General features: G+C 42.8%; 2 protein-coding genes across 4 annotated transcripts in view; one reads left to right on the forward strand and one right to left on the reverse strand.

Moving 5' to 3' along the window:
- TGDS (TDP-glucose 4,6-dehydratase) overlaps positions 1 to 116 on the reverse strand; it is a 31,996-nt gene extending 31,880 nt beyond the window's left edge. Inside the window, exon 1 of the mRNA XM_069970674.1 lies at positions 17 to 116. Coding sequence (XP_069826775.1) covers positions 17 to 42 — 26 coding nt within the window. The 5' untranslated portion in view covers positions 43 to 116. The remainder of the gene's footprint in view (positions 1 to 16) is intronic.
- On the forward strand, positions 6 to 23,134 carry GPR180 (G protein-coupled receptor 180). 3 transcript variants are annotated; one of them, XR_011363183.1, is made up of 11 exons: positions 6 to 283; positions 1,438 to 1,483; positions 1,641 to 1,799; positions 4,302 to 4,502; positions 4,923 to 5,103; positions 6,565 to 6,614; positions 7,363 to 7,520; positions 12,312 to 12,503; positions 14,174 to 14,251; positions 15,267 to 15,641; positions 22,615 to 23,134. XR_011363183.1 is itself a non-coding variant. In XM_069970671.1 (10 exons), exons 1-10 carry the CDS (start codon positions 104 to 106, stop codon positions 15,423 to 15,425), a joined length of 1,404 nt encoding a protein of 467 aa, XP_069826772.1. In that variant the 5' UTR covers positions 6 to 103; the 3' UTR covers positions 15,426 to 15,953. The 3 variants fall into 3 exon arrangements, 2 of the variants coding, with proteins under 2 accessions (XP_069826772.1, XP_069826773.1); XM_069970671.1 differs by lacking the exon at positions 22,615 to 23,134 and having other exon boundaries at positions 15,267 to 15,953; XM_069970672.1 differs by lacking the exons at positions 1,438 to 1,483; positions 22,615 to 23,134 and having other exon boundaries at positions 9 to 283; positions 15,267 to 15,953.
- Positions 23,135 to 23,891: the final 757 nt, after the last annotated feature.

A 23,891-nucleotide genomic window follows, 5' to 3' on the forward strand; every position in this document is an offset into this window, starting at 1 on the left:
ACCTGGCGACACGTACACGTCCCCAGTGTTTGGCCTCTCCATTGCTCCCAGCTGATTGGGCGCGGTGAAGTGACGTCGCGGTCCCGCCCCGTTGACTCTGCAGATGTGGCGGCTGGGCTGCACATGTCACCGGGCAGTATATAGGAGGAGATGCTCCGGTTGCTGCTGGCCGCGTTATCGCTTCTACCGCACGCGGGATGGGCCAAAACTGTGCACGGCAGCTTTGACAGCGCCCTGGCGTGGCACAGCCGGGGGCAGCACATCTTCACCTTCCTGTTTCATGGTGGGTAGACGGTGGCAGCTGGAGGATGATGCTGTGCAGCTCCGGGGCCTAGTGCTGGCGGCCTGTGTATTCTCTGTAGTGATCAGTGCATAGTCATCCATCCCTATACAGGGTGGCATGGAGGCATTGTATAGGGGGAGACAGTGTCCTCACTACACTGCATAGTATTCCTATGTATAGTCACATCTCACTACACTGCATAGTATTCCTATGTATAATCACATCTCACTACACTGCATAGTATTCCTATGTATAGTCACATCTCACTACACTGCATAGTATTCCTATGTATAGTCACATCTATGTAAGCATAGGGCAGATCAGACCCATATGTACACATACACTGCTAATGGGCCAGTATTCTCTGCCCTATCCTTATAGCCACAGCACATGGTGATAGGTGACTGAGTGTAAACATCAGACTGACAGCTGGATGCAGCCTGGCAGTGATCAGGGAGCGATCAGCAGGTCACATCTGATTGTATTTCTTATACTAGATGTCTCCTAGATCACAGTACTACGGTAAGAGGCTAGATCTGTTGAAATGCAACCTTACTTAAAGGGATATCTGTCCAGACCCTTTTTTTTTTTTTTTTTCTAAGTAAGTGCTGGGCAGAGGGAGGATAAAAGCAATAACATGCTCTTACCTTCCCCGCCCCAGCACTGGTGGCCACATACCAACGCACCCGGGTTGTGACATGTGAGGTCTGTTCAGCCAGTCAGTGGGTGTAGTGGGGTCCCGCCTTGGCCGATGACTGGCTGAGCAGACTTCACCTGTCACGATCCCAGCACTTGCTTAAAAAAAAAAAAAATGGGTCTGGCCGGACGGATTTCTACTTTTAGTGTGTCGTTTGGGCTGTAAATGGCCCAAAGTACATTCTAAAAAAACAACAACTTTATAACTTTAAAATCTAAATCAACAGTAGATGTGATATAAAGCAAGTTTGCAATTTTTTTTTTTTTTTTTTTAGGAAAACATGGCACTTCCTGTGTTCTGACTTTGGGGGAAAAAAGGCTGCACACAGGAAGTCCCATGTTTCCCAGACCATCTGAGCACTCACAGAGAAGGCAGTCATGTGATTGATCAACACATTGAGCCCTGACTCTCTTTGCAGGTCAGACTTCATGTGTTTAGTCTATTTTTTTTCTACCAGCACAAGTCTAAAAATCTGCCCTCAGGAGACTGGACCTGGATTTCTGGTAAGTTCAACTTTGTTTTACAGCATTATAACTAAAAAAATCTGCATAATAATTGTAAATTGCAAACTTGCTTTTTATCCGCTTCTGACGGCTCTTGTCATCTGGTAACATGTTACCAGTATAACTCGTTGAATTTTTTTCTGTTTGTCATAAATAGGTGAACAAGCTGTCCTACGTGTCCGCATCAGCAATGTTGCAGCTGCAGTTGGAAAAGATGCATCCCTGTATCTGTATCAGGATGAAGAATGGATGAAGATGCATGGGAGCATGGAAGAATACAGCTGTCCTGAGAGACTGTCTCTTGCTCAGATATCAAGTAGGTGCATTATCTGCAGCCCTCTCCCTTATACTCTAACCAGCTCAGACTCTTACTTCTGCAACTGGTTTCCGCTATGGTTTTTTAGAGGGTGGAAGTAATCTCTAGGAAGATGGTAGTTTTTCACTGCCAAAAATAAGCCATTGTGTGAATATTACGGAAATAGGTTGTGTCATGATTTGGCTCATGCGAACACATCGTACATGAGAGTCCGTGACTGAGGGCTTCTTAGTTGATGTAAAAGGATTACATAGGGAGTGTTTCCTTTGCATATACTGTAAGATAACATTGGCTTGTGGTTGAGGTCAGGACATTACCACCGTACAATGGTCAAGTAGAGGCCAATGTATGTTACATAAAAAATCACAAAAGGGGGTTACACACAAATGTAAAACCTAACCTCTCCTAAATGTTAATTAAAAAAAAAAAAAAAAAACTGAATGGCCCATATGCTAACATATGCTAATACACCATGCTGTGTGTAAAGAGAAAATGTCTCAACACTCAGCTATTGCCACGGTCCCATCTCATGTCAAACAGTAAATGAAATATAAATAACAGCAATACATGGTCAAAAGTCAGGATAGAGGCAATTGCATCTGGGACTATCTTACCTGGGCGGTAAGGGACTTTCAAGTTGTTTTCAGGGTTTATTAGGGCTTGCTACAAAGGGGTATATCAGGGTAGGGGGTCGCCCTTATTAAGGTGAGTGCCCCGCTCCACCATGTGCGAGCAGGGGTAGATCACTTATCAACATCCCGGAAGAGTATAAGAGTAAATGTGGCGGAAATCTGCCGCTCGTCCCTGCGCTCTCCATCTGTCCCACAAACTTCATTTTATGGTCAGACACATTCCGCTGTCCGCCTGATCATAGAATGGAGAATGTGACAGGCGGGACTTCTAGTTGGAGCGTGGGGAAGGGTTGGCGGTCGGAGCAACGGATTCCCTGCGGAGTTTACTCTGTGTGCGAATATTCTAACAGGGTAAGAGTCCCTGAAGCAATTGCCTCTATCCTGACTTTTTTACCATATATTGCTGTTATTTATAGTTCTTTTACTGTTTGACATCAATCGGCCCTGTGGCATTAGCTATGTACGTTGCCTTGGCACGGTCTATTAGCATCTGTTAGCATATGGGCCATTCAGTGTAGCCGTTGAATGGTGTACTTCACTGTTTGTGTTTTGGTGTTTGTTGGGGGGTTTTGTATTAATATTTAGTAAAGGTTAAGTTTTATATTTGTGAGATATATATATATTATTATTTTTTTTTAGGTCTGGACATGGTTTGTTCAGCACCCAGTGAACATGGTTGTCACTTTTATTTTATTTACAGCCATGTCACAAGTGATTCCAGCTGCATAGCTCCGGTTGTTAAGTAAAACCTGTTTTTATTTTGCATGTTAGACACGTGCTATGAAGGTGATGTGTATTATACCCAATACAAGTGGTAAATCATACATATTGTACAGGACCCAGAGGCCGCGGTGATGATGGGGAAAGTGTGGGTATAAATCATCTTTAGGCCAGGTCATGAACAGTAAAATAAAAGTTAAATACTTGTAACTTAATGTGACAATAATGCAGGCCATAAATCAGCATGTTCAATATTTGGATGGTGGTAATAATTACGGCCATTATTCTATACTGTGTGGGCACTGCTGGCCAATTTCCTATCGACTTTAATAGAGCCCATTAACATATTGAAAATACACCCCGTATGTTACCTTTATTTTATAGTGTGTGAACCATATCCTTAGTGTAAGTTATCCCATGAAGCTAATGCTGGAGAAACTGGGTGAGCTTTTCAAGAATTGTATTTTCATATGATACTTTCCCTCCATTCAGGCAGCTGTGTCACCTGACAGCTGATCTGCCATTGGCATAGAAGTCCAGATTTCCTATTACCCTGCCCCATATTACACTGCCAATCTTTTACATGGTTCATAAAATGGCTGCACCCCAGCCACTGTGCACATACTAGCTCAGCACAATAACCACATGGAGGAATACACTCCTCGGTCAGTGTGATTGAGGAGGGGAGGACGTCTGTTTGCTTTTGCCAGTTTGTTAGGCTACCTTGATTTTCATTGTGATTAAAAAGTAACATTTCTAAGCAGCATGCTTATTGGTTACATTTTAATACAGACACTTCATACATAGAACAAACCCCACATAAAGCGTCATCCTCACCCATAGGACAAAAAAGTGTCTGTTCTTATGTCACATGAAGAGCCGTGTTCCTAGAGAAGGGACATATTATGGGGGTTGTATCAGGAGTTATTGCCAGCAGCATCGTTTCACAAGTCCTAAATATAAGTAACAGTCTGAGAGAAAAAAAAGACAAGAGATAGAAGTTCAGATATTCAGTTTTTATTTCCTCATGGTTCCCCACCCATTCCAGTGAATGCCTTGGTCTCCACTATGCCAGAGTTTAGCTGTAGCCCAAAAAATGTCCTGTCACAGCATGTATTTGACAGTTCTTTTTTTTTTTTTTTTCCCCCAGTTCCTTTAAACCAAACAGAATATAACTACACTCTGCCGCAGATCATCTCTCCTGTAGCATGGTATGCCATATATGTGGACAAATACACCTGTCTCATGAGCTACGAAGACCCCAGGACAGACGAGATCACATTTCAGGTCACCTTGCTGAATCCCGATGCGGCAGGGAATCCGTTCGATCATTTTGGTGCAGATGAGTCTGGTGAGGGTCTATACACATCCAATCCTTTTCCAGGCCTCCTAGTCTTTTCTATGGGAATGTGAACAGGCCATGTTTGTTAACCTTCGTGCAAATTATTCTCTGTGTATCCTCCATCTCTATGTAAAGATAATACACTGAGAATAAGACCATTTACAACTAACATATATGTAGCCCTATGGACTTGTGATGTGAACTTAGCCTTTGCAACTTAGCATTTTTACATTATTGTCTGGAAACACCTTTCTGAGGGAAGACCGTGTTACCATGTTGACAATGTTATCTCCAGATTTCCCTGGCTTCTGGTTTGCTGTAGTCTCCATCTAGATTTATCACATTTTTTTCCCCCCACATTTTGGAAGCCAGCACTATGATCCGGTATGTAATAATAGGTGACCATGGTGTGTTTCTTCTTCTCCACAGGTTTACATGAATTCTTTTTCCTGCTTGTACTTGTGTATTTTGTGGCAGCTTGTATATACATCCAGGCACTGTGGCAGACTATTAAGAAAGGTGGCCCGATGCATACTGTCCTGAAGGTGCTATCAAATGCTCTGCTGCTACAAGTCGTCTCTGCCTTGGCAAACTATCTACATTTCTCATGGTAAATGCTTGTGTTATTTTTTTTTTGTTTTTTTTGTTTGTTTTTTTTTTTTTATTTCTTAGTACAAAATGTCAGTATAAATATGAAAAAAGTAAATGGTGGGCTCTCAAACGTCAAATATATAGATTTTAATGAATTTTTCTATATAGATTTTGACGAGTATTTCATATATATGTTTTGTAGAAATAAATGTTTAAAAAAATCACACATATATTACATAGAGCTCACAGTTTTTCAAAATTGTGACTCGATTTAAGAGCATTGCTTTGCTTTAAGAGTTCCCTGTACTGGGTGGGAGCGCAAAAGGAGGAGGGGCATGGCCTACATAGTGGGGTCTACAGCACTGTACTCTGGCCCAGGAAGTCTTCCTCACCTTCCAAATCATGGCAGATCCACTTCAGACTGGGGCTTACATCAGGGGACAGGACTGTGGAGGTAATCTCTTCATAGCTGTAACCCCTCTCTCTACGGACAGAGTGCTGCATGTATGTGCCCACATCTGCCCTGCTCATTCCTTCATGCTCCCTGCAGTCTGTCAGTCCTGATTGGTCCATGCTGAACACATCCCCTCCCCCATTGCTGTCATGTGACCACACAGACCTCTGACAGCAGCCCTGCTTCTCTATTTTAGCCAAAATTAGTAAAAAAAAAAATTAGACCGAGATCTGAGGCAGAGAAGGAGGTACAGTAATACCAGTAGGATACAAGGGCGGCTGGACGGGTGAACGAGGTGTTCTTTCCCTGGATGCCAGCAGCTTGCTCTGCATACGGTGGGGATGCGGCCGTTTTGAGCTACATTTAAATCACTGGCCACAGAGGTGCAAGGCAGGTAGTGCACTTGTTACCCACTCCGTTAAATTCCATCTATAACACAGTAGAGCACACACATCTTTCTTCCACGCCTTATAAATATAAAAAAAGAGGAGCAAAGACAAACACAATCCATGTTACTAAATGTCAAGGTAGATGGCCTCTAATACAAATCCATTCAAATGGTCAACAAGGCAAATTAGTTATATCTTACCAAAGTAATGTACAAGTTTTTACCAAACTGAGGGCTGACATGGATAGGCTCCCACTGAAAGGTTTCTTGGATATTATCACTAGATACCAATTTCTACATTCATAAAATTTTACAGTCAAACCCTGAATATCTAAGTATCCTAACACTCTATATAATTTTCCCCTTGAAAATTTTAACTCTGGGTCAAAGTGTGTGAATGGCACAAGGGAGAAGTCAGCAAAAAAGTCAGTATCCTGCTATTGATGGCCACCCACCAACTAGACCAGAGATGGGGGACCTTCAGACCTCCAGCTGTTGCAAAACTACAATTACAACTACAATGGCAGGATAGTTTTGTAACAGCTGGAGGGCCAAAGGTTCCCCATCCCTGAACTTTGTTTTTATGCATAGTTTGCTGTTACATTTATTACTTATTTATCAAAGTTCCTCTTTCTCAGGTATGCCAAAGATGGCAAAGGAGCCCCTTTCATTGGCAGTTTGGCTGAATGTGAGTATATTAGTACCAATACCACTATGAAAGTCACAAATTAACTGATATTAATAACTTTGTTCTGGAAAGTTGGGAGTCCTGTGCAGGTTCTTACTACAGATTAGATTGGGCCATCCAGGATGTGCTTCTCTAGACACAAGGTTCTCCCTCTTCTCACTAACATGTTCTTTCTGGGTGGCAGTTATCAAGGGACAGACCGCTATGGAGGTCATTGTGAATGGCAGTGCCCCCTAGCTTTACATTCTAACAATATTTTAGTGTTGGTGTATGTATATTTATTCCTAGAGTGTGTTTTATACACTTTCTCTCATACCAAGAATTCTAAACATGCTTACACACAATATATATTAATTCCAGGTAGCTGCATTGCATTTATAGATGAATAAACACAGTATTAGTATTGTGTCTTTAATAGCATAATATTTGGTATTTCGACAATGTGTTTTTTTTCATCCACATAAAAAATTATCACTATTTTCCACATTGTGAACATATCAAAGCCTTCTTTATTTACACTGTGATGGGTCACTACAGCTCAGCTCCCATTCACATCAGTACTGGCACTACACAATGGAGTTATCTTCTGTCTCTGTTTCACTGTGTAGCCTTGTCTACGGGGCATCAGCACTCCACTGCTCAGATATTGTTGCCCTATCTAGAGGATAGACCATCAGTAACATCCTTCAGTATGCTAAAGAATACAACAATGCACGTCTTTCACACCTTCTTCATTTCTTTGTTCTAGTATGTGACATAGCTTCAGAGGTACAGATGTTATACCTGCTCCTTAGCCTATGTATGGGTTGGACTCTCAGCAGAATGAGGAAGTCACAGTCGAGACCTCTTCAGTGGGATTCTACACCCACTTCCACGGGAATTGCTGTTGTTGCTGTCATTGCTCAGGTCTGTGGGCTAGTTGTTTGCCATATGATTGCCTTTTCCTTAGACAGTCCACATTACAAAGTGATGGATGATCATCTAAAAGGGTTGTCTTGTGATATGTTTTAAAAGTGTTCGGGGGGGGGGGGGGGGGTCGAGAGATTAAAGGGCCCATTACACTTGGTGATTATCGTGTGAAGATTCGCTATAGCGAATAATCACTAGTGAAAACAGACAATTTAGTACCAAATGATTCTGATTGCATTCAGCCATTACTGTTATGAACAATCATTTTTACTTCATTATGTGGTCGCTAATTGTTCCCCGGCACAACCCAACCAGCATGTTTTATCTGCAACCGACTTGACAATGATTAAAATTTTTGGTTCATCGGTGATCATGAGGTGTTACACAGGCAGATTATTGCTAATTTTTGGTCGTTTTTTAAACGACAATCGCTTTGTGTAACAGGGCCCACACACACACTCTGATCTGCATTTGCTTAACCCCTTAGCGACCCATGACGTATCTAATACGTCATGGCGCCGCGGGGGGTGTTCAGAGCGGGGTCCCGCCGGGACCCCGCTCTGAACGGCGCTGATCCTGGCTGACACGTGCAGCCGGGCAGTGCCTCTGTTAGCCGGCGCGGCAACGGGACCCGCGCCGGCTAACAGAGGCACTGCCCGGCTGCACGTGTCAGCCAGGATCAGCGCCGTTCAAACCTGACAGCTGCATTGAAGGGCTTCAGACATCACATCCCTGGTGTCTAGTGGGTCGGATCTCCCCCCCGCGATGCGATCGCGGGGGGGAGATCCGTTCTTCTGCCCGTGCCGGGCCTCAGCGTCGGAATGACGCTGATCCCGGCTCGGCAGTAGATTGCTATGGCCTGCAGCAGGCCATAGCAATCTATGACCGATCTCATGGATCTTTGCTGTGTATATACACAGCATTGATCTCTATGAGAGATCATTGCTGTGTATATACAAGCCCCCCAGGGGGGCTTCTAGTCCATGTAAAAAAAAAAAGTAAAAAAGTGTTTTTATTAATAAAAAATCCCCTCCCCTAATAAAAGTCCAAATCACCCCCCTTTTCCCATTTTATAAATATAAATTAATAAATAAATAAATAAATAAACATATTTAGTATCGCCGCGCGCGTAATCGCCCGAACTATTAATTAATCACATTCCTGATCTCGCACGGTAAACGGCGTAAGCGCAAAAAAATCCCAAAGTGCAAAATTGCGCATTTTTGGTCGCATCAAATCCAGAAAAAATGTAATAAAAAGCGATCAAAAAGTCGTATATGCGCAATCAAGGTACCGGTAGAAAGAACGCATCATGGCGCAAAAACTCACACCTCACACAGCCCCATAGACCAAAGGATAAAAGCGCTATAAGCCTGGGAATGGAGCGATTTTAAGTGACATATATTTGTTAACAATGGTTTGAATTTTTTACAGGCCATCCGATACAATATAAGTTATACATATATTATGTTATATATCATAGTAATCGTAACGATTTGAGGAACATGCATAACAAGTCAGTTTTACCATAGGGCGAACGGCGTAAATGCAAAACTCCCCGAAATCAAAACAAATTTGTTTTTTTTTTCAATTTGACAGCGCAAATGATTTTTTTCCGGTTTCACAACATATTTTATGGAAAAATTATGCCTGTAATTGCAAAGTACAATTGGTTTCGCAAAAAATAAGCACTCATAAGTCTCTAGGTGAAAAAATGCAAGCGCTATGGACTTTTAAACATAAAATGGAAAAAGCAAAAACGAAAATTGGCTTGGACCTTAAGGGGTTAAAGAGACCTGGCTTGATAATCAGGCAGGACAGATATGCAACCAATAGCAGATTATTTTTTGACATATTGAAAGACAGCAATCATCTGATGAATGAGTGTTTGCTTAATTGTCTGCGGATTACTGGCTCCATTACACAGAGCGATATTTACCTTATATAACAGATAATGTTTTTGTGTACTGGGGCCTTTACTCACCTCCCCAATTCCCAGATTGTTGGAAACATCATTTTACAGTTTATTTTTATATACATGATCAATTGCGTAGATCCTCATTTACACCCTGTATTTTAGCCCTTTGCAGCCAGTAAATTAAGGGAATCTGTCACTAGGTTTATTCATTCTTAAATGAGGGCAGCATAATCTAGTGTCAGAAATGCTGAACAGATTAGTGTATTACATAATTTTGTTCAGCCATTCTCCCTATATGCAGGAGATTCTGACTCTTGCCACCCCCTATCACCCTCCCGTCTTCCAGCTGCTGATTGACAGTTGACTGCTTGTATACAGCACAATTCCGACTCCGACTCCTGAATTTTATCAGGACCGACTCCGACTCCTGCTCCTTCATAAGTGGCCAGTCAGGTACCAGGGGAGTTATTTATCACACTGGCTCAGCAGCTTCTCCCTAATGTCCTACATGATCCTGGGGCGACTTCTGAGGGAATAAAGAAATACTGTATATAAAGCAGATTCTCCTGTGTGTGCAGTGGATGCAGCCAGTCTCCAGCCTCCATGTCCTGAACTACTCACAACTAGACTAGATGGAGCAGGTGGTCTTTTCCTGCTGACAGTCTTCTATGTTTCTAACTAAATATTCACCATACTTAAAGAAACACTGCTAACAATGCCAGATCCCTGTGATATAGAGGTCAGCCATAGTGATATAGCGAGGGGTCACACATAGTGATAACACCACACTGAGGACGGAGGTTACTGCTACACTACTTGTGTCTTCTCCTCCCCCTCTATATTACACAGGATATCTTCATATTACACTGCTGCTCATCCAGCAGTCATCCAGCATCCAGGAAGAGAACAGCACAGATCTCCCCCCACACAATGGAGCTCAGAAACAAACAGTGACTGACAACTTTTCCATGACCACCCTTATGTAATAGGGCCAGTGTCTTATTAGAATGTTGCTCATAATATATATTCATGAGCAAAACTTGTAAAATTCATATCAAAATTCAATTCTACATTTTTTAAAGATTTTTTTAAAGCTGGTGTCGGAACATTTTTTTTTTTTCCGACTCCAGCCAAAACTAGCTCCGACTCAACTACTCCGACTCCACAGCCCTGATACAGCATGGATAGGTAACTGCCAATCAGCAACTGGTGGGCGGAGTTTTCTGCTCACTGGGCTCACGCACAAGACGGAGAGGACTACTTATTGTCCATGGTATTCAGGAGGATATCTCTGCACAGAACAATGTAAGTGATACATTATTCTGTTCAGCTTCTCTATCACTAGTTTATGCTACCCCTAGGACGGCATAAACCTGCTGAGAGAGTCTCTGTAATGTAATATATGGAGTAAATAGGAGAAGCACAATATGAGTCCTGGTCAAGTGAAGTGGTTGTTAAAGCATTGGTTTCCATCCCTCCTACACAGGATGATAAAGTGCATGTAGTAGCTGTACTAAAACTGCATACATTAACCTGGTGTACAGACCAGCTGTAACCCATTCGTGGTATTAGTGTCCTATTCGTGACACCAAGAAAAATTACAATGTCTCTTTGGTGGTATTATTGTAATATGCTGAGGGTATTTTGTTGCTGGGTGGTGTAGTGCAACCTTAGGGCTCACTTCTGAAACCTTCCTGTCACGGTGGGGTCCAGGGTGCTGGGGCCCTTGCCTTCTTCAGCATACACGAGGGACATATAATTTTTAATAAAAGTCTTCACACAATAGCGGTGAAAGTATATCAAGACTTTACTTGAAGGATAACTATATACAATCCAATACAGGGGCAGCTAATGATGGCAAACTGTTGGCTTGATCAGAGTCCTTTGCTTCAGGGGGAGGGTTACCTTGGTTACTATAGCTTAGACTTGGTGGATAAATAGGATTTCAAAGAGACAGACCTGTTCCAGAGACTTTATAGCTTTCCGCCTTTTATAAGGTACATGTGAATAGGTGCTTGAAGTTACTGAAGAGACTTGACGCTGTCGACGCTTACGATCATGTAGGAGGAAGACGTATGGACACACTGACTTGGAAGCAAGGAAGATGTGGACGGTGAATGGGAGACCCTCTATCACTTCACCAATCCGACAGCAGGCACTAATAAATACAGAGGATGTCCTGCAGAGACTTAGAAGACACGTATTAGTCCTTATGGCTGACTGGAAACAGGTCAGGGGGTTGAAGATGGAGTTTGACAGGATTACTGAGGTGACTTGGGGTAGCTTCACACGTACCGTATCGCTGCGTTTTAAACGCTGCGTTTTTATTGCTGCGTTTTTATCGCTGTTTGTTTGGTGCGATTTTTTTACATGCGAGTTTTGATTTTCACATGATTTTCATGTGAAAATCAAAACTCACATGTAAAATGTAGCGTTAAAAACGCAGCGATACGGTACGTGTGAAGATCCCTTAGGGAGGTTAGATGTGACTCTGGCAATGCCAGACTACCAACTGTCACTGACAAGACCGCACAGCCCTTCTGGGTAAAAGGTGGGCGGAGCTAGCTTTCCCCTGACCAATCACTAGAGTGTAATACGTTGCAGGGGAGGAGCACTGATCAAGCGCAACACTTATATTATTAGCAATTAATACATAACAACATATTAAATAAATACATAGCAGAAAACAATACCACTGCAAGAAAGCTACGGAAGAGCAGCAAATACATAGGCCCTAATACAGACTCTCTAAGGTTGCCATTAGCAACAATACATTTCCAGACGCCTGTCAATAAATACCGTTCTGGGTCATTACAGTATCTCACAGGCTTCTCTAGGCGAGGTGTATAACCTTTGTGTATCTGTTGCAGGTCATTTTACTTGTGTGGGAGCTGTTTGAAGACACCAATCACCACAGTTATCATGCCCATCAGAGCCTGGCTGGCATACTCCTCATTGCCATGAAAGTTTGCTTAGCTGCCTCATTGGCATGCGGTCTGTACCAGATTATCACAGTCGAGAGGAGTACAATGAAGCGTCAGTTCTACATCACATTTGCCAAAGTATGTGGCTCATAATGAACCCTGTGCTTGTGCTTCGGAATTTATTACCTTCAAATACGGTTGACCATATGATTAACCTTTTCTCTGCCAAGTGTATATGAACATTTTGTACTTCTGGTTGCCAGAACAGTGGTCACGATGTTGACAAGTACACATTAAACTTTAAATACTTAAATCATTATAAACCCTCCCCCAAAACTTAAATATGTTAAAAGAAGACACCGGAAACATTGTCAAAATTTTGCTCAGAACTTTTTTGAAAATTTACATGAAGGTGCCTTTGTGTACAGAGTGTAACTTGTTATAACAGGGCATAAAATGTATATTAGCAACTTGACCTCAGATTAACCCTAAAAACACAAGCAAGTCTGCTCACCCTAGTAAATTGTGTATAACCTATAACCCTCTGTGAAGCACGGACCCCATCCAATGTAATCCAGACAAAAAAGTAGAAAGTATCCAGCTCCAAGTTGAAGCTGGATATTTTCTACTTTTTTGTCTCAGTTTAAACCTCCCAGCATTACAAAGAAGCTACAGTGTTGCAGATAAAGCCAGTCAGGGACTTGTTTACATCAGCTGTCTCAGAAGGGAGGGGGGAGAGGTAGAGAGGCTTACGCACAGATTTTTGTGTTTTGAGCAGAAAGCGGCCATTTAGAACTGGGGGAAGGAGACTGATGAAGTAATAACAAGTATTGAATGACTTGTTAGTCTCACCATGGGCAGCAACATATCAAAAGTTTGAGTGTAATACCCCTTTAAACTATCACTGTTTTTAAAAAACTTTTAACATGTCATAGAGACATGTAAAATGTTTTGATCGGTCTGGGTCTCAGTGTTCAGACCTGTACTGATCGGGAGAATGAGCTGGAGGAGACCTCTTTTCTACCGGCTTTGTCACGTGATATCAGCTGGGCTCTACAGGTTTACATAGGCAATCAGTCGGAGTCCAACTGATCACCTGACAGAGGTGAGAAAGGATCACGCTTAGCCTAGTCTTCTCCCTGCTCATTCTCACGATCAGTAAGATGAGTGTTCAGACTCAAACCGATCAAAACTTTTTTCATGTCTCTCTGACATGTCAAAAGTTTTCACAAACGATAGTAACTCTTTAAATAATCTCCACATAACTCCCATCCAAGCTGAGGTTTACATACAAAAACAATGTAAGAATCATAAATCTTTATAAAGACCATAGTTGTCTCGACAGGAGCTCGTGCTCTCAAAAATCCTAAAGCCATAGAGGCAATGTCTGTTGTGGGCGTCCACAGCAACCTTCTTGCATCTTGGCAAAAACAGCACAAAAGTTCACATTTGTGACTAAAATACATACTCCAGCAGATGACGAAGTGTGTCAGTTCTGTTGTGTTAACGAAGCCTGCTTTTAGATGGGTGTAAAGCGGATAGTTGTTCCAGTATCATATATGCATAACCAGCCTACGGCTCTATCCATGTTTTCCAGGCAGTTTAGGTGCTGCATACTCAAGTTCGTTTGAACCCAAACTTACTGTAAATTTGCTAATTTCTAGTGGGAAACGTTTAAGTAACGTCATAAAAAAACATAATTTTAGTACAACTTGAGTGTGATCAAAGTTGTAGCCCCAGACCTGGTTTTCTTCTTTAGTAATGTTGCTGATCAATCTAAATGAATGCTTTGCTATATTTATTTTCAGGGTTGTTTCTTGTGGTTCTTGTGCCACCCATGTTTTGTGGCTATCTCTTACTTGTTTAAAGAGTATCAAAGAGAAAAGGTAAGCACTGCATTTCTGTTATTCACACAGAACCTTTAGAATATTTTATAATATAATCTTATCTTTATAGAATTATTTACGGTTCTGCAAGGTATTGTCCAGGCAGGGAGGTGTGTTTTTTTTTTTTTTTTTGTTTGTTTGTTTTTTACCCAGTCTGCTCCCTTGCTGGTCTCCTGAGCGAGCGCCCAGTCCTTGTTACTAGTTCTGGGGTGATTTTTCATGCAGACAGGAAACGCCAGGTCATTGACTGATCTCTCTGTTATCAATTGTCGTCAGCCATTAGGTAGGCATTTACTGTCTGCACGGAACATCAACACAACTAGTAGGGAAGAGGACATTAGTGTGAGATTTTCTCTAAACTGTGCCGGGTGTAGACTATAAGAATCTCACTTGCATGTTTTATACAAGCTGCCCTCGTTTGTCATTGAAGTTATGAGATGTGTGCATTCTAGAATTTTCCATTTCATATTGAACGCATGCCCCAGTTCTAAATACTTACACAGATGCCAAATAAAGAGAATTTATGTTCTAAAAGTTATTGATGGCCATTGTGGAGGCTCATTATATGGGGCAAGTTTTAAAAGCACAAAAATTCTGCAGACCCTGTTAATCTGTACCCGTCATAAAGGATATTGGTTGCTTAAAGAAATAATTTTAAGGCGTTCTCTGTACTTGATAAGGCCGTATTGCAGTGCACTGTTTTATCCTTTACCTTATGGACAATTGGAAAAATCTGCTGATTCTTGATGCTGTAGGGATTGATCTGTTTGCACCTCCTATTCTCTTTATTAGAAGACATATACAACTATGCACAGTTCAAGTCCAATAGTAAAGAACCCATACTGGTATGAAAGAAGCAGAGTAAATTAGGAAACTCCAATGTCTTCATATATAACCTAGTCTAACGCAAGTTACAGTACTTCACTAAAAGATGGCATTCTGCCACAATACAGGCCATTTATTTAAGATCACATGTATCATTCTCACTCTAACAATCTGTTTTGTTGTTCATCAGGTGATCACTGTGGGAGTTATCCTGTCTCAGTCGCTCTCCATGATTATACTGTACAGACTCTTCTTGTCACATAGTCTTTATTGGGAGGTATCTTCCCTTTCATCAGTGACCCTTCCATTAACTGTCTCATCGGGACACAAAAGTCGGTATTACTCTTGATATAACCTGGATGCTAGATGTGCCTATTGTATGGTTGCTTGCAGTGCTCCACAACACCAATACAGAGACTGAGAGGATTCATCTACCCAAAGGAAGAAGTATTATGAGGGCGGCGTCTGAAGTACAGGCTAGCCACCTCTTCTTCTAGGTTCAGGAATCTACATCCACATAATTCTGCCCATACTGTAGGGGCTAAAATCTGTTATGACAGCACTAGTAAGTACTAGTAGTAAGAAGCAGCCAATGAATACAAGAACTCTGAAGTAAATGGTTTATGAACCACGCTTATGTACTTTATTAGTCCTTTTGGATTTCAGAAGCTAAGCCTTCTAGGTGTGCTTTTGTTTGCAGTAATGGACTGAGTTTTGCGACATTTTTGCCACTAAAGTTAACCTAGATGAAGGTCATCCTTATGTGCATCTATTTTTTATATGTGCATGTTATAAAAGTGTCTTATTTATACAGTGAGACTGTATGTGTGAAGTATGAGCAAATGCAAATTTTACTGCATAAAATATTTTTATTTTATGTGCCTTTTTTATTTTATTAATTTTATTATTCATGCAAAAATCTAATTCCATGAGGGTTCAGTGCTTATAGCAAATGTGCCCAACCACTTTTATTTCACCTGTCAGATACTGAGCTAAAAGTATGCTAATAAAGAAGTAAAGCATCATTATGTATTTACAGGTATGAGTACTGTAACGTATAAATAGGCAGATGTGATGCTGCCATGTAAGTGAATGATCTGCAGGTGGCAGACTCTCTCCATTTGATAACTAAATCTAGCCCTTTACTGTAACATAGTATTGTAGGGCTGCTGATGGGGTCATTTCTTTACAGGGTACATCACTCTTAAAAGCTACTGCCATTTGTGTGCTCAGAAATGTATAGTATGTACTTTCAAATACAGAGTTAGCCAACCATTGGGTACTCCCCAGCCTGAAGGTTGAGAGATACATAATAGTATTTAGAGACTTTCCTATAGGATTGGGACAGTGGACCCAGCACATTATATTCCAGAATCCATAGGAATCCCCCCCACCAGATGTTGCGGTAATACTTGTAATACAAGCAAATTCAAGCTTGTCTCCTGTGTATTGCCATGCATGAGACAATACTAAAATGAAGAGAGAGGCATGCTGCAATGCTTTTCTTGCATGTAGCCTGTGCAGCAAGGCCATTTATAAAGCGACTTACTTGCAGCCAATGTAGGGGCCTTTCTATTTGACAAGTAGTTACAGGGGGCTGCAGGGGAGCGTACAGCAATGCATCCCCTATACCAGTGCTTCTCAAACTTTTTGTTCTCGGGCCTCACCTGGGGCTCCATATTGATGCTCGGGCCTCACCAGCAAACACATACTACTATGCAATGCCTAATACTGCCATGTAGTGCACATTATATCCCAGAGCAGTGCCAAATAAGCAGAAATAAATACTGCTCCATCTGCAAAAACTAGCACCACAGTGCAGCACTCCTTTCTCCGCAACCCACCCCTCTACTCACCTGGCAGTTTACACACACACACACCAGCATGGTTCCATTCTTAACCTATTTCTGTGTCAGCTCCCTCTCTCCTCCTTACCCCATTTCTGTGCATGCGGTGCTCCTGGCACTGTCAGAGTGCCCCACTAATAATTTATAATCCCACTAGTGCTACACAACAATAGTAACACATCAGTGCCCCACAAATAGTTAATTGCCCCAATAGTAACACATCAGTGCCCTACAAATAGATAAGTCCCCCATTAGTGCCCCACAAATAGTTAATAACCCAAATAGTGCCCCTGCTGTGCCACCCTATTTAGTAATAATACCCCTGCTGTGCCACCCATAGTAGTAATGTTACCCCACTGCCTGCAATTAAACCTCTCTGACCCACCACCACCAGCAATTAACCCTCCCCTGCTTGGTATGGCATGGTGCCAGTTTAGTCAGTGCTTTACCTGCACCCAGAGGCCTAGCTAGCCTTTTTTGCACCCCGCCCCCCCTTAGTTATTAGTTGTGCTAGTGCCCATTTAACTCTAAAACAGCATGATGCCCTACTTCTCAGGGTCCCGGCTCCCTGTTGTCCTGTTTAGCCAATCACTACCCCACCGCACCCACTGATTGGCCGAGCAGTACGTCAGTGAAGTGGAAGCCGGAGAAGCAGGCAGGGGCGCAGCCAGGTAATGTTTTGGCCCGGCAGCAGTGGGTTAAAAGGGAAGGGGCTTTTAATACTCATAGAAGAATGAAAAGTCCACTGCGAGTATGTAAAGCCATAGAAAATGACAGGACACAGGATTGCAGAGGATTTAGCTGCAGAACTTGCAGCATGCAATCCGCTGCAAATCCTGTACGTGTGAAACTGGCCTAAAGGGGATGTCAGGGCAGGACTATGTATGTGTGTGTGTGTATGTATATGTATACATATATATGTATGTATATGCCAGGGAAATAATATAAAAGCAGACATGCATGCATAGTATACACACATATTTGCATACAGTACACACATATGGACAATACACACAGAGCACATCCATATATACATACAGTACACACAGAGCACACACAAAGCACATCCATATATACATACATACATACATACAGTACACACAGAGCACATCCATATACATACAGTACACACAGAGCACATCCATGTACACACAAAGCACACACACAGAGAACATCCATATATACATACAGTACACACAGCACACACACAGAGAACATCTACCGTATTTTTCGCTTTATAAGACTCACTTTTTTTCCTCCCAAAGTGGGAGGAAAATCTAAGTGCGTCTTATAAAGCGAAGACTGCTCCCAAGCAGTGCAGAGCACCGCATGGAAGCCGTCCCGCCCGCCCCCTGTATTGCCGCTCACTATGCATATGCATAGTGAGCGGCTCTGAGCGATCCCCTCCGCCCGCCCAGCCTGCCCCTCCATCGCCGCTCAGCTGAGCTGATCAGAAGCCCGGGAAAGTGCAATGAGCAGCACTTTCCTGGGCTCCTGATCGGCTGTCAGCTGAGCGAGCGGGCGGAGGTGGTCCCGGAACTCACCTGTCCGGCGGCCCCTGCAGCTCCTGTCTCCCGTCGGCCGTGCGCACTTCCGACATCCTCCGGGCACAAGCAGCGGGGTACAGAGACTGCCTGTGTCCTGGATGTGTTCTGCAGCCTCTATCATTCATGATAGAGGTTGCAGGACACTTCCGGCACAGGCAGCGTCTCTGTACCCCGCTGCCTGTGCCCGGAGGATGTCGGAAGTGCGCGCGGCCGACGGGAGACAGGAGCTGCTGGGGCCGCCGGACAGGTGAGTTACTGGTTTGTTGTTTTAGGGGGGGGGGGAAATGGCTGCTATGGGGGGCACAGGGTACTAATGGGGTCACTGGCTACTATGGGGGGCACTGGCTACTATGAGGGGCACTGGCTACTATGGGGGGATTGGCTACTATGAGGGAATTGGCTACTATGAGGGGCACTGGCTACTATGGGGGGCACTTTATGGGGGATTGGCTACTATGTGGGCACTATATGCTATCTCCAAACTGTGACAATGAGCAAAATATTTTTTTTTCTATTTTTCTCCCCTAAAATCAGGGGTGCGTCTTATCAAAAGGTGCGTCCTATAAAGCGAAAAATACGGTATATATACATACAGTACACACACACACACACACACACAGCACATCCATATACATACAGTGCACACAGAGCACATCCATATATACATACAGTGCACACAGAGCTCATCCATATATACATACAGTGCACACAGAGCACATCCATATATACATACAGTACACACACAGAGCACATCCATATATACATACAGTACACACAGAGCACATCCATATATACATACAGTACACACAGAACACATCCATATACATACAGTACACACAGAACACATCCATATATACATACAGTACACACACAGAACACATCCATGTACATACAGCGCACATCCATATATACATAAAGTACATAGTATATACAGAGCACATCCATATATACATACAGTATACACAGAGCACACACAAAGCACATCCATATATATATATACATACAGTACACACAGAGCACATCCATGTACACACAAAGCACACACACACAGAGCACATCCATATACATACAGTGCACACAGAGCACATCCATATATACATACAGAGCACATCCATATACATACAGTACACACACAGAGCACATCCATATATACATACAGTACACACACAGAGCACATCCATATATACATACAGTACACACAGAACACATCCATATACATACAGTACACACAGAACACATCCATATATACATACAGTACACACAGAACACATCCATATATATATATATATATATATATATACATACAGTACACACACACAGAACACATCCATATACATACAGTACACACAGAGCACATCCATATATACATACAGTACACACAGAGCACATCCATATATACATACAGTACACACACACACACAGAGCACATCCATATACATACAGTACACTCAGAGCACATCCATATATACATACAGTACACACAGAGCACACACACAGAGAACATCCATATATACATACAGTACACACAGAGCACACACACAGAGAACATCCATATATACATACAGAGCACACACACACACACAGCACATCCATATACATACAGTGCACACAGAGCACATCCATATATACATACAGTACACACAGAACACATCCATATACATACAGTACACACAGAACACATCCATATATACATACAGTACACAGACATGCATACATAGACAGACACACAGACAATACATCCATACACACTTTTTATACCTTTTCTGATGTCCACATAATGAAGTTTCAGCTCCAGGAACTACCCAGAGCTGCAGACATTCTCCCCTCCTCCTGGGTCCCGACACAGAGCTGGGATACAGTGGAGGGGGCTGTGTGTGAGGAGGATCACGAGGTGGGGGAGGGGCCCTTCTGGTCTGCACTGTACAGTCTCCTGTCTCATGTGTGACAGGGACGTAATCTGGAGCAATGACTCCATATCAACCCCCTCCCTTCCCCCAGTACCCCTGCCCCCACCCAGCACCTTCTGGCGCTCCCTGGCCTCCAGCAGCTCTGCCCCGTCCTGATGCAGCCCGATGTCTGCCTGCAGCTAACAATGTTCCTGTCACCAGCCACGCTGCATCCACCACTAATCCGCAAGTTTGGGTCTCCATGGATACCTATCTATGAAGGCCCAAACTTTTGGTAAGCACATGACTTCAAATCTGGGAGCGCAGCAAGTAACAGGTTCACTGGATTAGCAGGTCCTGCAGGGAGAGCACCCCATGTCCCCCTGGTACACGCGGCAGCGTCTCCTCGGCACACACCCCAGCCAGGACAAAGGAGCACACAGCAGCAGCTCCAGCTGTAACAGTGCCGTCCTGCGCACCAGATCGTTCGGGGCTATTCTTTTTTTTCCTAGCAACACCCCTGGTGCCGGAACAGACAGGGACCTTGCGCCTCACCAGACTGTGAGCTGCGCCTCACAGTTTGAGAAGCGCTGCCCTATACAGTACATGCAGTAAGTGTAAAAAACACTGGTGAATGTTTCCTTATAACAGAACTTCCAATCCTTCCTTCTTTTTTTTTTTTTTTTTTTTTTTTTTTACTGTGTCAGTACTAAATGGGAAGAAATTGCCTCATCATTTGTACTGAAATGAACAATCACCATTTGTCGTATTTTAGATGTACCCCCCTCAGTTTTCCTCGAGTTCATTTCCCCAGCTGCTATGATGTCTTCCTTACACTGCACACACAGAAAAGGGATCCTGCTCCCCTATATCTTTATAGCACATCCTGAGAATTAGCAGCAGCATTGCAGGCATTATAGAAGAGTAGTGAATAGTGTAAGCTGTGAGTCAAGTACTAGGTAGGATAATAACACTCATTACAATTTCCTGCAACATCTGTGTCTCCTCCCCCTCCTTAGACTTTTATGGGCATCAAGTAACTTGATCTCTCAGTCAGCTAGGTCTGTCAATGAACTAAAACTAAATTAAAGGACAAGTGCCATGAAAAACTTTTTCCCAGTAATTGAAGCACATTACAAAGTTATATAACTGTGTAATATGCTTCAATCACCTATCTGCCTCCCTTCCCTGTCTTTTCCCCCCTCCACCCCCCACCAGGAAGTGTCCTGACTCACACAGACCTGATTACTGTCGTCACCGTCACCAGGCAGCTCCTTCTTGTGAGGATGAGTCATCAGCAGGAGGGCTGCTCTAGGTCCTGTTACACCAGCCCCCCCCTCCCCTCCTTGTCAGGTGACTCTGCTTCCTCAGCTTATCTTCTCTAGTGACATGACTCCTTCACTGAGTCCAGGGCAGCAGGAGAGAGGGTATGAGGGGAGGGGGAGGGGGGCTGCCTATGTGCCAGAGTCAGTCTGAGGGAAGATAAGCAAGTGAGATGTGACAAGTGATGGCTTGCAGTTGTTCAGCCAATGGGAGGTGAGCAAGCTGTCACCTGACAAGGCAGGGGAGGGGGAAGCTAGTGTAACAGGAGAAGGAGCTGAGAGAAGAGCTTGGTGACGGTGACGACAGTAATCAGGTCTGTGTGAGTCAGGACACTTCCTGGTGGGGGGTGGAGGGGGGAAAAGACAGGGAAGGGAGGCAGATAGGTGATTGAAGCACATTACAGAGTTATATAACTTTGTAATGTGCTTCAATTACTGGGAAAAAGTTTTTCATGGCACTTGTCCTTTAAGAAGAGGAAGACATGGCCCAAAAAAGGGGATTTTTATATTTGCTTGTAGTATTTATTTAGGCTACATTCACACAACGGATCCGCAGCAGATTTCACGATGCAAATTTGCAGCAAAATCCGCTGTGGATTCATTGCCTTGTATTTTCTATGAGAATACATACTTACAGCGGGTACTGCGAGTACCGTATTTTCCGTCTTGTTAGACAACTGGTCATATAAGACGGTCGCCCAACTTTTCCAGTTAAAATAAAGAGTTTAGGTGCCGCATAAGACTACCCCTCTCCCAACGCACACCAAGTAAAAATGAATAAAAACACCAGACAGCAGTGAGATCTGAGAGGCAGAGAAGGAGGTACAGTAATAGCAGTGGGATACAAGGGCGGGCCTGATAGGTGAAAGAGTTGTGTTTTTCTGGGCCCAGCGTCACTTTACCGTATCTTTTTTTTTTTTTTTTTCCATACCCCAGACACCTGCAGCTTGATCTACCTTTCCTATGGTTGCCAATTACGTCCGTTTTCTGAGCTCCCCCCACCGTATGCCGTGACTGCAGATTCTCCAGTCCAGTTTTGAAGTTTTTCAGCACCCGCCCTATATGACTACACCCGGTGTATAAGACGATTCCTGATTTTTGAGAAGATTTTTCTGGGTTAAAAAGTAGTCTTGTACGCAGGAAAATACAGTATGTGAGTTAACTCCCCGCCGTGCGAATCCGTTATGTGTGAATCTGGCGCCCCTTGAGTCTTAGATTTGCATTGTCTGGCCTATATTAAATACAGACATAATGACTGAACATGCATTTCAGTAAGAATTCTATCATTTCTCCCCCATCTAGGACACTGTGAGTGATAAACTGAATGCAGAATTTTTTTTTTAACTTTGACTGTGATATAGTCCTACAGACAAATTGTTTTATATAACTAGATAATCCATACAATTTCACAGTTACACTTGTGTTCAGTGTGTGACACACTTTTTTATATATATATATATATATATATGTGTACCTATAATCCCTTTGTCCAAGTAATGTCCAGCATAAACAGTTTTGTAACATCCCATGTGCCTGTGCAATAGTCATTCTACAAATGTTGAGCAGAGTGTTCAGTGGGACCCTGTAGTATATGCCATAAATATCTATATTGTGTATGCTTTGTGTTGGGGTAATAATGTGTTCTCTTGAGACTATTCCATTAAATTATGTCCTGTGTTTTCTATTTGACTTGTTTCTTTGTTTTTATGGTATTATAACTGGATGCAAGTAAGTATCTTGCCCAACATTTTCCAATTCTCCTCTATGATGCAGGTTTATGGCACCCCCCCCCCCCCAAGTCTGTATTAAGATAGCATTTTGATAGCATTTTTGTTTTTCCTTCGTGATGTTTTTCATCATTCAAGGATTAATGTTAAATATGTGGTTTGTTTTTGTATGACAATGCCCCTAGCTCAACTTCCTATGTATGCTTATGGAGTATGCTGACCATCTTGTGAACTGGATCGCTGTTTACAAGTGCTGGGAAGGATGAAGTAACAAGAGGAGGAGCATCCCATATATCTGTGTCTGATTTTTGTCTTGGGCAGATAGCAGCCAATCACAGCTCATTCTGAGAAATGATAGCCGAGCTGTAATTGGCCTGTCTGATTTTTGTCTCGGATTAATAAATATGGGCCAGGCTGTAGCTTAGAGGGTATCACTAAAACGTGTCAACAAAAGGCAAAAAAGTTTTTGAGTATATATTGAAAAAC

The sequence above is a fragment of the Dendropsophus ebraccatus genome, chromosome 5, assembly GCF_027789765.1.
Source record: "Dendropsophus ebraccatus isolate aDenEbr1 chromosome 5, aDenEbr1.pat, whole genome shotgun sequence".
Taxonomy (NCBI): Eukaryota; Metazoa; Chordata; class Amphibia; order Anura; family Hylidae; genus Dendropsophus; species Dendropsophus ebraccatus.

Excerpts from the sequence above, each read along its gene's own strand:
- GPR180 (XM_069970671.1), top strand. The coding sequence starts at position 104 with ATGTGGCGGCTGGGCTGCACATGTCACCGGGCAGTATATAGGAGGAGA. Across the intron at positions 5,104-6,564 it reads AACTATCTACATTTCTCATG|GTATGCCAAAGATGGCAAAG; the intron begins GTAAATGCTTGT and ends CCTCTTTCTCAG. Across the intron at positions 14,252-15,266 it reads AAGAGTATCAAAGAGAAAAG|GTGATCACTGTGGGAGTTAT; the intron begins GTAAGCACTGCA and ends GTTGTTCATCAG.